Source organism: Heterodontus francisci, unplaced genomic scaffold (genome assembly GCF_036365525.1).
Source record: "Heterodontus francisci isolate sHetFra1 unplaced genomic scaffold, sHetFra1.hap1 HAP1_SCAFFOLD_935, whole genome shotgun sequence".
Classification (NCBI taxonomy): Eukaryota; Metazoa; Chordata; class Chondrichthyes; order Heterodontiformes; family Heterodontidae; genus Heterodontus; species Heterodontus francisci.
This window is the reverse complement of record NW_027141705.1, coordinates 184,363-197,217: the sequence shown is the minus strand read 5'-3', so window position 1 is coordinate 197,217 and position 12,855 is coordinate 184,363. Positions and strand designations below refer to the sequence as shown.

The 12,855-nt window shown below is 42.3% G+C and overlaps 1 protein-coding gene across 1 annotated transcript; it reads right to left on the bottom strand.

Moving 5' to 3' along the window:
* Positions 1-8,718: 8,718 nt before the first annotated feature.
* Positions 8,719-12,437, bottom strand: LOC137364440 (probable G-protein coupled receptor 139). The gene is made up of 3 exons (XM_068027666.1): positions 12,311-12,437; positions 11,494-11,532; positions 8,719-9,620 (listed from the first exon to the last, which is right to left on the bottom strand). Exons 1-3 carry the CDS (start codon positions 12,435-12,437, stop codon positions 8,719-8,721), a joined length of 1,068 nt encoding a protein of 355 aa, XP_067883767.1.
* Between the last annotated feature and the right edge of the window lie 418 nt (positions 12,438-12,855).

Here is a 12,855-nt window from a genome sequence, read left to right as displayed (position 1 = left end):
TGTTGTTTTTGTTTTGTCGTGAAACATCCACTTGCAATTCAATAGCCCTGAGGAATGCAATAGCCTATTCAGGAAAACAGAACGTGGCAATGCAAAATACTTTTGCAATAGTCTCGGCCCTTTCAGAGTAACAGCTCCTCAGATTGCAATAGGCCTTGCAATGTGCTGTCCTGATGCATACAGCAGCTCCTTGCGGTGCATTAGGCTCTTGCAGTAGTGTATACACATGCAATGCAACAACATCTTGCATAGCAATACTCTCGCAATTGAGTTTCCACTTGTAATACAAAATCTACTTGTGATGCAACAGACGCTTGCAATAGCCACTTTCAGTGGAATAGCAGCTTGAAATGCATGAACCTCATGAAATGCAGTAGCCTTTTGCAATGCAATAGCCTAACCTTTGGGAATTAGTGTATTGTCAAACATTCCTGATAGATTAATTATGTGAGTCATACTTCGGGCAGATGGAGTTTAAAGTGAGGGGTCATCTAACTAATAGCAGAAACCTATTTGCATATAATGCCTTTAACGTAATAAAACGTCTCAAGGTGCTTCACTGGAGAATTATAGAGCAAAGTATGACATCTAGCCACATAAAGAAATAGTAGGACAGATGACCAAAAGAGTCAAAGAGGTAGGTTGTAAGGAGTGTCTTTGAGGTAGAGATCAAGGTAGAGAAGCAGAGAGGTGTAGGGAGGGTATTCCAGAGATTGCAGCCTGGGCAACTGAAGGTGTGGCCACCAATAGTGGAGCGATTAGAATCAGGGATGCACAAAATACCAGAATTGGAGAAGTGCAGATTTCTCTGTGGGTTGTGGGGCTGGAGGAGATTACAGAAAACAAGGACAATTTTAAAATCAAGACCATGCTTGACCGGGAGCCACTGTAGGCCAGCGAGCACAGGGGTGATAATGCAAAATGGACTTGGTGCAAGTTAAAATATGGGCAGCAGAGCTTTGGATCATTTCAAGTTTATGGAAAATCGAATGTGGCAGACTAGCCAGGCGTGTGTTTGAATATTATCGCTATGTCCCTGTCATTACCTGTTAGTTTATAGTGCGTGTGCCTGAGTGTTCATATTCCTGCCCTCATTTCCTGCATTATTCATGTTTCTTTATAGTCTATTATTACTTCTCGCTACGATCCCTTGTTCAGGTAGTTTCACTCGATCAATCCACTCAATCCATTAAATATTTTAAATGCCTCAACGATATCACACTTGAAGCTTCCATGCCAAAATGCCTGAACTAAGCACTTGAGGTGCATAAGTGTCCTTTATATTCTCTGAAATCGTCTGCGCCTAATTTACCTTTACTGAAACCACCTGAGCGGTTCATTACGCTCTTTGGTAAAAACTGAGCATGCTTTACCTTCTCCAATAACTCCTAAACGTCCCTTCTGGTCTCTGAGACATCTAGAGCCTCCATTAGCCCATGTAATGCCTTTGAGTGTTCCTTACCATCTCCGCTGTCCCTAAAGTGTCTCGACTCTCTCTGATATCTCCTGAGCGTGCCTGACATGCTCTCATTCTCCTGGAGCTTATTATCTTCTCGTACCTCTCCCACATTTTGTGAAACTCCCTTACTTTTTCGGTACCCCACTTAAAGCCTTCAAATCCGCTTGCCAACTGAATAATCCATTATATTCCCTCACAGCACTTTGGAATGCTTCCCTTGCGAATTCACTGAGAAACACTGATAACATGAGCAATGTGCATTTGGGAAGCCATCCTTCAGGCTACTGTGTGTGGAAACGCCGCAATTAACAGTACCTGTAAGAAAGTGAAGAGTGAACATGTGTCTGAGAAAAGCTGAGCAAAGGGATGTCTGGAGCTGCGAAGATGAGGCAGGTTTTGTGTTTTCATTGATACTGCTGCGAAATCCGAAATTTTAAAACAGAGAAATGATGCAAACCTTGGTGAAATCAGGCAGCATCTGTGCAGAGATACTTCTTTTACCAGGATGCCATTGGCCACTTGGAATGAGAATTCAGGCAGCTCAGACCTTCCTCTATCAACACCTCTGTGAAGAAACAGTTTGGGTGGAAATTATGACTGTGCTGATTTGAGCAAAATGATTGAGACCGCTCTGCAAAGCACCCAAACTGCGGATTGTGGAAGGCTGGGACTCAGATGTTGGACTCTTGGATTTGTTAAAGAAAGGGGAAAAACACATCTAGTCTGAAATACAATTACAATGCTTGTGGAATTCTGAGCCATACATGCAGAGAGTAATGGATTAATGGTCCGCTGCTTTAACCTCTCGGTTACTTCATCCCGTGAACAGAGCTCACAATGTTCTCTTAATTCCTGCTTTCTCACTGCAAATCACTCCACTCAGATGATAAACAGCAAGAATGACAGCTTTCACCCACCGGGCAACAGCATCAACACTGATTTGGGCCCAGCGTGGTGGCGGAAGTGAGCGGCCAAAGGCGCTGGATTTAGGCTCGAATTTCTTCCAAGCTCAAAACCATCAATGCTGTTATTGGCGTTGTATTGCCAGAAAAACTGCTGAGAAGAGAAAATCGAAATGAAAGCATTTGACTGCAAAACTTTCAGCATTGTGGGCAGATTTTCTGGAGTAATGCTCTTTATCAAATATATCTTCCTTTCACCAGCATTGCAATGGCCTGTTTAAGACTACCACAGCGGATTTTCGCAGGCTGTGACCGTACAATGGTTAAAACTCTGCACAACAGTGTCAATTCAAATCTGTAACAAGGCTTATCTTGCTTTCTGTCTTAAGCAGCTGCCACACCTGCTAATAGAACTGTAACAAAAAACAAACATCACTCCATGTAAATGCATTTGTTCTCGATGTTCAAAACCCATTGTTCTCCTTTTACATCCTCGCACTTGCACATATCTGTAGTGCCCTGTCCATCATGCAAACCTACCTCTTCCCCCAGCTTATTCTCCTGTCCAGTTTTAATACTGATCTGCTTACATTTCACTGACATTTTACTACGACCGAGCTGACTCTAACTTTCATTGTCATTGTGTTACACCACTTACCTTGCTCTGCTGCGACAGCTGCTCCTGGGGGGATATGTTCTATTTACATCAATGTTTCTTTGTGCCTTGAACTCAGTCATTATTCTGAGTGTCAGCGGCCGATTTGTTCTCATAATGTTCTTGGAGAATCTTCTGATCCAGGGGATGCTCACAACGATGCAGATTTTTATCTATACGGAGTTGGCGCTTTTCTTTGAGCAGTCGATGTGAGTAAGGGAAGGGGAGCGCTACATATCAACCTGGAGTAGTGCATTAATGGTTTAGCCATGTGTTCTTAAATCAGCAAATCCATGAGGAAATTTGGCAGACGTTTTCCAAATCGAGAATTTATTTATTTGTTTTATTTAGGGATGCAGCACTGAAACAGACCCTTCAGCCCACCGAGCCTGTGCCGACCAACAGCCACCCATTCATACTAATCCTTCATTAATCCCATATTCTCTACCACATCCCCACAATTCTCCTACCACCTACCTACTCCAGGGGGAATTTATCAACCTGCAAGTCTTTGGAGGTGGGAGGAAACCGGAACACCCGGTGGAAACCCAGGCAGACACAGGGAGAACTTGCAAACCCCGCACAGGCAGTACCCAGGTCGCTGGAGCTGTGCGGCTGCAACGCTAAACATTATGCCACTGTGCCGCCCATTTTCCCAGTGTAAACCCTTTCCTGGCAGAAGGGAAGGTAACTAGAGGAGAGATATTTATGATGACTGGCAACCGAACCAGGAGCTACATAGGGATTTTTATTTGTTTTTAGACAGTGGGCTATTAGGCTCTTGAACGTGCTGTCTGCAAGGTTGATGGTTTTAAATTGAATATCAATATTCAAAATAGAATTGTTTAAATACTGCAAGGCAAACACAAAATAGAGCTAATGGGAAAGAGTGCAGGGATTAATTGAGTAGCTCTTCCAAAGAGCTAGCACAGGCTCTATGTTAAAAAGCTACTTTACTAAATGCTTCTTTCAGTGCCTCAGATTGTTAATGTCTAGTTTTGGCTGTCATTAACACATCCGAGTTTAACGTGCTCAGTCTGCATCTTACTTCACGTCAGCCTTACTTAAGGTGAATAGCAGAGCATTTCCGTTACGTTTCTCCTCAAACAGAACATATTATGACCACTCATTGCTTGCTGCTTATTTGATGTCAGAATATTAATTAATTCTGTCTCGTTACTCATTACAAATTTTAGTTTAGCCTGTTCTCTTGTCGTTTCTGAAGCATGTTCTTTCAGGAAACTGACCTCGATTCACTGCAAAAATCATCTGTCTTTAGAGAAATTATCAGCACCTGCAATCGATTTTGAAATAGCTGATTTCTGTCTTGAACGGGAAATACAGCCTGTCTTATGGTGAAAAGGGGCAGTTGTTCTCAGGTGATTCTGATATCATAGTCTCTGAGAAAATGTTGCTCTTTGTGATTTTTCAGAAGTCGCTGCCAGCCCACTTTCTGAGAGTGTCCATTCCAAACTCGAAATCCAATTCAAATCAAATTTCCACGGTTGCATTTGAAATAGTAACATCTCCCCGTTGGGGAATTAAATGCCGCTTTGAACAGAGACAGTTGACAGTAAATTTGATAGAGATGTCTCAAAACACCAATTGTTTTCACAGAGTGAATAAGGGGATACTATTTCCACAGGTAGGATAACTCCTAACTGGAGGACACCGATGCAAAGGTACCAGACATGACATGACAAAACTGTTTCTAACCACCTGAGTTCGTATGTTCCTGAATGCAGTGTCTCAATGTGTGGTGGGATCATATTCGCTCTACCTTGATCACCTTATCTGACTCATTTTTTGCAGCTGTCCAGGTAAGACATGTGTGGAACGAATCTGTACAATAGTGTAACAATTATATTTACATTTCTCGACCTATTCTGTATTTCCAGCACCCTACTGGATTTCTGGAGCACCAGCAGAATTTTCTGCCTCAATTGATTTCTCGAACACAATTGGTTTCTTCAAAACAGCGGATTTCTCCCGTTCCAATTGCTTTCTGTAAACATAATTGATTTCGCACGTCCAAGTGATCTACAGAAACCCATTCTTTCTCCAATATTTTTGGTTCCCAATCGATTTCTTAAGTACCAATAGACATAAAGAAGCCTGATGCTATTTTCGCAGTAGATATCTGGAATCTCATTTTTTTTGGTCCTGATTGATTTGATTTCTGGAAAACAACAGATGGTTTCTCCCATTCCAATCGATATATAGAATCCCGATGGTTCTATTCCTGTTCTCATAAATTTCTGGAATCATAACGGATTTCTCCCATTGCAACACATTTGAGCATCAACAATTAATTTCTCCTATCCCACTTTATTTAACGAAAATGGTGCCAAGAATGGCAGAAATGAGCTATTGACCATCAAATTCTCTTTGAGTTTGTCGCTGTCTGTTGCAGTCCGTTGTACGATGTAATGAGAGGTGGAATAGGCTGTTCAGTGTCCTTGAAACTTTCAGACGTGTCAGAGCTCACAGGCGATATACATCGAAAAACTTAATTTGTTTATAATTTTAAATCAATGTTTACAATATCTGAACTAGTTTAATGTAATCAGTCCTGCAAACTGTGCTTAAAACACATGATGGGAATTAACACAGAGAATGTAATGGATTGAGTGAATTAAACCTTGAAATGCGAGCTACTGTAGAGAGAATATTGTGTTAATTTTGTAATTCTATGATATTGCACAAAGAAAATGAAATAATGTCATCTGTTTAAAGTAAATGGACGGAAGTTTATTATTGTGAGATAATACACAGTAGGAATGCACATATTGTCCAGTTATGTCAAACGTCAGAGATAAAACTGGGCTGAGTCTGAAAGTGTTTCAGATCCAGTGTTTAGTTTCTATCTCGCCAATCACCATTTTTAATATTCAATGTGAATCAAAAATGAAACATAGCACGAAAACAGAGAAAGGGACTGTGCAGTGGGATCTACTGTGTAACAGAGAAGAAGGGTTAAGAATACATTCTGATTGATTTCACAAGACTGAAGTTCACTAGTAAAGTTACACATTGTACATAACAGCAGTTTAAACTCCTGCATTAAATGCGAACACGATCAGTTACACAAGACTGGGTGGGATCATTGCTCATCCGACACGCATAAACTTTAGAATTGACATAAAAGCCTAAAGTGTATTAACCAGGGAAGACAATAAACTGCCTGCTTGTTTCATCTGTTGAATACTCAGCCAACCAACACATATAGTCTTTGCACTCTGTGGGTTAAACTGACTTTCTGACACTGCCTTTATCATCTCTAATTATCTATGTCTGTCTCTCATTGTCTCTGTTTCTCTGAGTGTATGTTGTTTGCTCTGTCCGTTTTCTGCACGTCTTTTTCTTCTGTCTGTTATACCCAGAGATAGTATGTAGATGACAAACAGGAGAGGGCCATAGATAGTTCCTTGGGGGACACCAGGGCTAACATTGTGGGAACAGGAAAAGAAGCCTTTGCAAGTGATACAATGGCTATGATTAGCTAGATAAGAATGGAACCAGGCGAGAGAAGCATCAGCCAGCTTGATGACAGTGAAGAGCCGTTGGAGGAAGATGGTGTGGTTTCCATGCCAAATGCCGTAACAGCCTCCACAATTCCGGTTAGAGTTTATGTATCCCCCAACATATTGGGTCGCATTCAGAAGGCAGATGGGTCCTCGCCACGCCATTTTGCTTGGGTTCGGACAGGTGGATACTGGTCTTCCCAAGCAGAGGACAATTAAGAACCTTAGGTTGCCTCCATCAGCCGTGACATCGCCTAATTATACGGCGCACCTTCCCTGCAGGCATCGGAGACACTCCTCTGGTGGATATCTGTGGCCAACAGAGGAAACCCATGGGAAAAAGCTCAATATTTAGTTTAGTTTAGTTTAGAGATACAGCACTGAAACAGGCCCTTCGGCCCACCGAGTCTGTGCCGACCATCAACCACCCATTTATACTAATCCTACACTAATACCATATTCCTACCACATCCCCACCTGTCCTTATATTTCTCTACCACCTACCTATACTAGGGGCACTTTATAATGGCCAATTAACCTGCAAGTCTTTGGCATGTGGGAGGAAACCGGAGCACCCGGAGGAAACCGACGCAAACACATGGAGAACTTGCAAATTCCACACAGGCAGTACCCAGAATTGAACCCGGTTCGCTAGAGCTGTGAGGCTGCAGTGCTAACCACTGCGCCACTGTGCCGCCCTTAACTCCTCCCTTATCCTTTATTCTCACTCCACTACACCCCCTCCCCAATCCCCCACCCTTGTCGGGGCCAGACAGATGCCCCAGAGACCCGGCCTCACTTACCAGAGGTTCGAGGCTCCAATGCTGGACCTGTCCCAAGGCCTCTTCAGTACCAGCATTGACCGCCACTGGGGCTGTCAATAACATTGGGACACTGGCCGTATGATTGGCCCCCAATTCTTTGAGGTGGGTACCTCCGTCTTCAAATGGATGGAGATCCCTGCGCCGGGCACTTAAGTGGTTCAACAATGTAAGCTCGCGCCTGGGGTCCGGGAGGCTGTGGGGACGATCGTTGGTGGTCGGGATTTGAATGGGGGAGGACTCGGAAAGGCCATAGCTGTGTTCGCCCTGCCTTTTCCTCCTGGCACCAGGAATCGCATTGGTGCCAACAGATTCCAACCCTTCAGACGCCATTCTGTGTATGAAATATTCTGAGATATTTCCATGTTCAAAGAGGTTGTATGCATGCAACTTAAAGAAAGAAATAATTGCTTTATGCAGCAAACAATGTGCGCCTCTTCCTGGGTTTTGAGGTGTTAATATTTCGGTCCTTCATGCTCCTGCTCTGTCGAACGCCACTTCTCTTTGTTTGACTTCTTTTTTCCACATTTATCTACTCTGTTCTCTCTCTTTGTATTTAATATTTAATTCGTTCTGCTAGTCATGCTCACTTATTGTTTTTATTGTTTGATTTTCACTCTCTTTCCTCATTCATGCCTTTACTTTCCTGGGTGACTTACTCATCCTCCATCTTATATTATTTAGTATTTCACGGGACGTGGGTTTCGCTTGCAGCTCTAGCCTTTGCTGACAATCCCCAATTGTCCTTGACAACTGAATGGCTTGCTCAGGCATTTCAGAGAACAGTTAAGTCAAACAGATTGCCGAAGATTTGGATTCATATGCAGGAATGATCGGATAAGGAAGGGAGATTTAATTTCCCAAAGGGAATTAGAAAACCAAATGGATTCTAACGACAGTTGATGGTAGTTTCATGGCACTATTACTGAGACAAGCCTTTGATTCCACATTTTTCTGAATCACTTGAATTTGAATTCCACCAGCAGCTGTGGGGTGATTTGAACCCGTGTTCCCAAGACATTAGCATGGACCTCTGGATTATTAACGCAGTGACTTAACCAGTACACCACCCTGTCACTTTGCCATCAAGCCAACAGAAGCTTCTTTGATTCAGAGCTGCTTCAGATGATGTTCAGCTGTGCTCTTTAGCACCGTCATTTTTGAGAAAGAATGCCTGTGTCTTCTGCAAAGATAACCAGTCTCATTAGGTCGGATGTTTAATAAAATATTACAAAATGAGCTTTACAATCATCTCAGGGATCTATTCTGTGAATAGAAAATGGTCCGCCCTGCAATGAGTTAGGCTATGCCGACTGGAATGAATTTTAGTGCTGGAACTTGAAAACCCTTGCTTTAACTATGATTTAACGAATTTCACAATTAGATTTAGTGGGTATAGCAGGGCCTTCTTCAGCTCCTCTCTGAATTTAGTCTGGGTCACAGTGTAAATACACGTGTTGGTGCAGGAACTCAGAAGCTGCAGCATACCACCTGCTCTTTGTGTGATAAAATGAGGGTCATTGATAGAGAAATTATATTGTTTTGTAATTCGCCTATTGATGTTAAATACAACCTGCGTCATCCATAAAAGTATGAAACTTCCAGATATACTAAATAGCAAAATGATGGATTTCCTTCGATTCGCCATCTCAGGGTCATTTGGCTTCTCTCCAGTGCTGAGGCCCCGAAGTCCCCTGCGGCCTCTACTGGCCGTTAAAATACATCTGACTGTCAGAACATTGATTAGCAGAATCAGAAAGAACGGGACACAAGGTGTTAAAATGCGGTGAAACAGCACAAAACTGGTCCATGCAGGGGAAGTACTGAAGCTCTGTTTAGTCATACAGCCCCAAGGAACATTATTAATTATATATTTAGGTTCATATATAAAGTACCAGGGAACACTTTCTAAAGAGCACAGCACAGTCACTGTTCCGATAACAATGGCCGCTGTTCTCTCAGTGCAAAATCTTGTCTTCAACTTCTCACAACTAATGGTCACAAATCGATCAAAGGTGAAAGCGACTGTCAGCCATACCGAAACCATTGTGATTGCAAAGATCAGGAAAACAATTGAACTGCAGATGGGAGTAAGGGACAGGAATGAATCTGGGAAATAATTCACTGGAAGCCTCCTCAATATGGGATCTGTAATAATGACCAGGAGATCAGCCACTGCCATTCCCACCAGGTAGCGAGTGATACATTTGGAGAGACCGCACTTTCGTCGGGACAGGATCAGAATCGCCAACAGGTTAACTGAAAGAGATAGAAAGGGAAACAGAGAAATTATTGATCAGAGATCAAACTAAAGCAGCAGTTCGACAGGATCCTGTGTGAAATTTACAGCCTTGTTGCAGCATCCAGCACTTTCGGGCAGGGAATTCTTCTGAGAGCAATTATCAACTATTGATTGGAAAATTGATTTGAAAACAAAAATGCAGGCGAATGAAAATGAGCATTGGACGCAGTGGAAGGGCTTAGGAAAGAATCTAATTGATTAAATCCTGATTAGCCTCCAGACCAATGGCCGAGAGGGGACAGGGGAGCTGTTTTTGTTTTATTTGTTAAGAGAGCCAACAGAGGCTGTCTCAAAATCTGAAAAGGTCGAGAGCCGCTGCGCTGCGTTTCAGAATTTAGATCAGGAGGAAGAGACCGATGGAGGCTGAACCAGTGAGTGGATTGGTGGGAGACAACGAAAAGGACATTTGAGAACTGGAGGGGAGGCAGGTCCTGAAGGGTTTGGAAAGCGAACAAAGTGAAGTAAACATTTCAGTTGGTAAATAACTGGTTCCATTTAGTTATTTAGTCAGTTGAGAAATAATGACGTGGATGTCTCTCTCTCTCTCTCTCTCTCTCTCTCTCCCCATCTGGTCATTAATGGCACATCACAGAAAATGATTGCAGTGTGTGCATCTTTGATGTACTATTATTTAGTGTTAGTTTGCATAGAATGCAGCGAGCAAAGATATAATTAGTTTAAGAGTTCCGAATAAACTACTGTATGCACACATACTGAAAGTTGTTTGACCTCATCGTGTACACATCACTCAAATAACCCAGGACATTCATTTACGAGTTAGGATGGACCGTCATTCCCACAACTTGCACTGTTAACTCTATCTGCAATACAAAGAATACGTAAAACCGAGTGCCTCTTCCAGACGGAACACGCAAAATTGAAATTTCATCTCTCATAATTCGTAAGTTCAGAGTAAAAATGTGGGTTTGTTCAACAAACAAATATAGATCAACACTAGGTTTTATAATCTGCAATTAACTAGAAGGGCTCGTGATTCCAACAAATCCAGTCCAAACTGATGCAACATAAAACCAGTACATTTATTATTACAGTAAATTCAAGCAGCTGTAAATGAATTCAACCGCAGTGAATCAGTGAAGGAGATGTTAAAGTGTGAGCAACAAACTCACTTCAGTTGCCAGACCTCTGAAGCAGCGTTAGATTCCCATAAGGACATATTTTATAACAGTCATTTCCAACAAAATATTGAAATCCCAGTGAGACCGACACATGATGCTGGGGAAGGAGGACAATGTGCTGCCTCCTTGTAAGACTGTTACTGTGAGCTGTGTCGTTATAAATCAACGAAATCCACAACTTGAAACTGTTGACAACCCCTGATGGTGCGATAACTGGTCTTAAAACGTTGGTGGGAAACACAGACTACTCTGTACAGCATTGTTCCCCATATTTAAGGAGGAATATGCATGCATTGAGCGAACTTCAGGGACGTTTCACTAGGTTAACGCCTGGTGTTAAAGGGGCTGTCTTATCAGGAAACTTTGAGCAGTTTGGACCTAGATACATCAGAGTTTCGAAGCATGGGAGAAATCCCGATCATTTAGAATCTGAGGGCATTCTATCATCAGACAATGCATTCAGTACAGTGCATCATCCAATACTAATGCAAGCATTTGATGTACAAATATAATCACAGTCATTATGCTTCTGCTACAACACCAAATGAGCGGAGCCTTCAGACATCCCATCATTCAACTGACCGAACTGAACAGACAACTGTGTTAAACATTCAGCAAGTAAAACATTATCAAGTACAACAGTCGATTTAATATTGATTTGCAACATTAACAGCTGGAGATAGCAGCTTACCGGGAACTCCAATGGCTGCTCGAATGGGATAGTAAATATCTTCAATTTGAAATATTACCGGATATACCACTTATGTGAGAAGCACCAACTGTGTTCTTCTGAAACCCACAGCTCCGGTAGTCACTCTGAGTTGATACATATTAATAGGCCCTGATTTATAAAGGGATAAGTCTCCACTAACATGGTTATACCCCTGAACATTGCGATTAGAGACAGTTATTTGAACAAACACAATACAGCAGCTTTATCTGCGATGTTAATAAAATGGTGCATACAACATAAATATCTCAAAGTCCAGCAAAATATCTTAATCATACCTCTCTTGGGGATAAGGCTGAAACATGCAATCATACAAGACAGATCCCACAATGATGAGCGGCTTCTCATGAGGTTTCATGTCATTGTAGTCATGAAGTTCACTCCTCACGATTCATTTAAAAATGAAACGGAATTCTCCACATTATACACTGACTCCAGGGACACAAGGAGTTAAAATGTAAATTTTGACACGAGGACAGTTAAATCCATGTTCAGGATTGCAGCTGAGAACTTACTATGGATGGTATTAGGGACAGACTGTCAACGTTCTCCATTGACATTCGTCTCTCTCTTATTTTATTGCAAATATTTATCAGTTCATTCTACAGTGGCTAAACGTTTTAGTAAAACTAGAAGTGGGCCAGAGCCTGACACTATTCCTCCTGTTCACTACTCATTGACAATCCAACATCCATCTTCCTTCTATCCAAAACTCTTCCGTACATCTCCATCCCCCAAAACGTCCGGCTGATTGGACAATGCAATGGTTTTCAGAGACCCGCATTTGATTTCAATCCGCTCAATGGCTCAAATTTAAAATTCTCTTCCTCCGCTTCAAATCTCTTTGTGGTCTCAAAATTCACCATCTCCACCCATTCCTCCAAACCGCCATCAAACTCGCCCATGAACTCTCCATACCTCTGATATTGGCCACTTTTGGTGGGACCGCACTTTCTTGGTTCCCTCTTACCAATACGAAAACCTGCAATGAATTCCCTCCACCTCCCAGCACTATTGATTCACTTGTGCCTGAACTTTCGATTTTCCTCCTCCTCGTCCACATCTACATGTTTCCCAATGTCAATAGCAACTACAGACATGAAGTCAGCTTCCACATGTGTGCTGACAACACCATGGTCCAGCTCTCCACCATCTCTCTCGACCCTCCACTGCCTCTTTGTGACCATAATACAAATGTCTGTTTAGCAGAAGCTGCAATTTTCTCAAAGCAATCATCTTTTGAACTACCACTAACTCCATACCCATTTCACTGACATCATTCGCCATCCTAGCTGTTGTGTCAGGCTGAATATGATGCTTTGT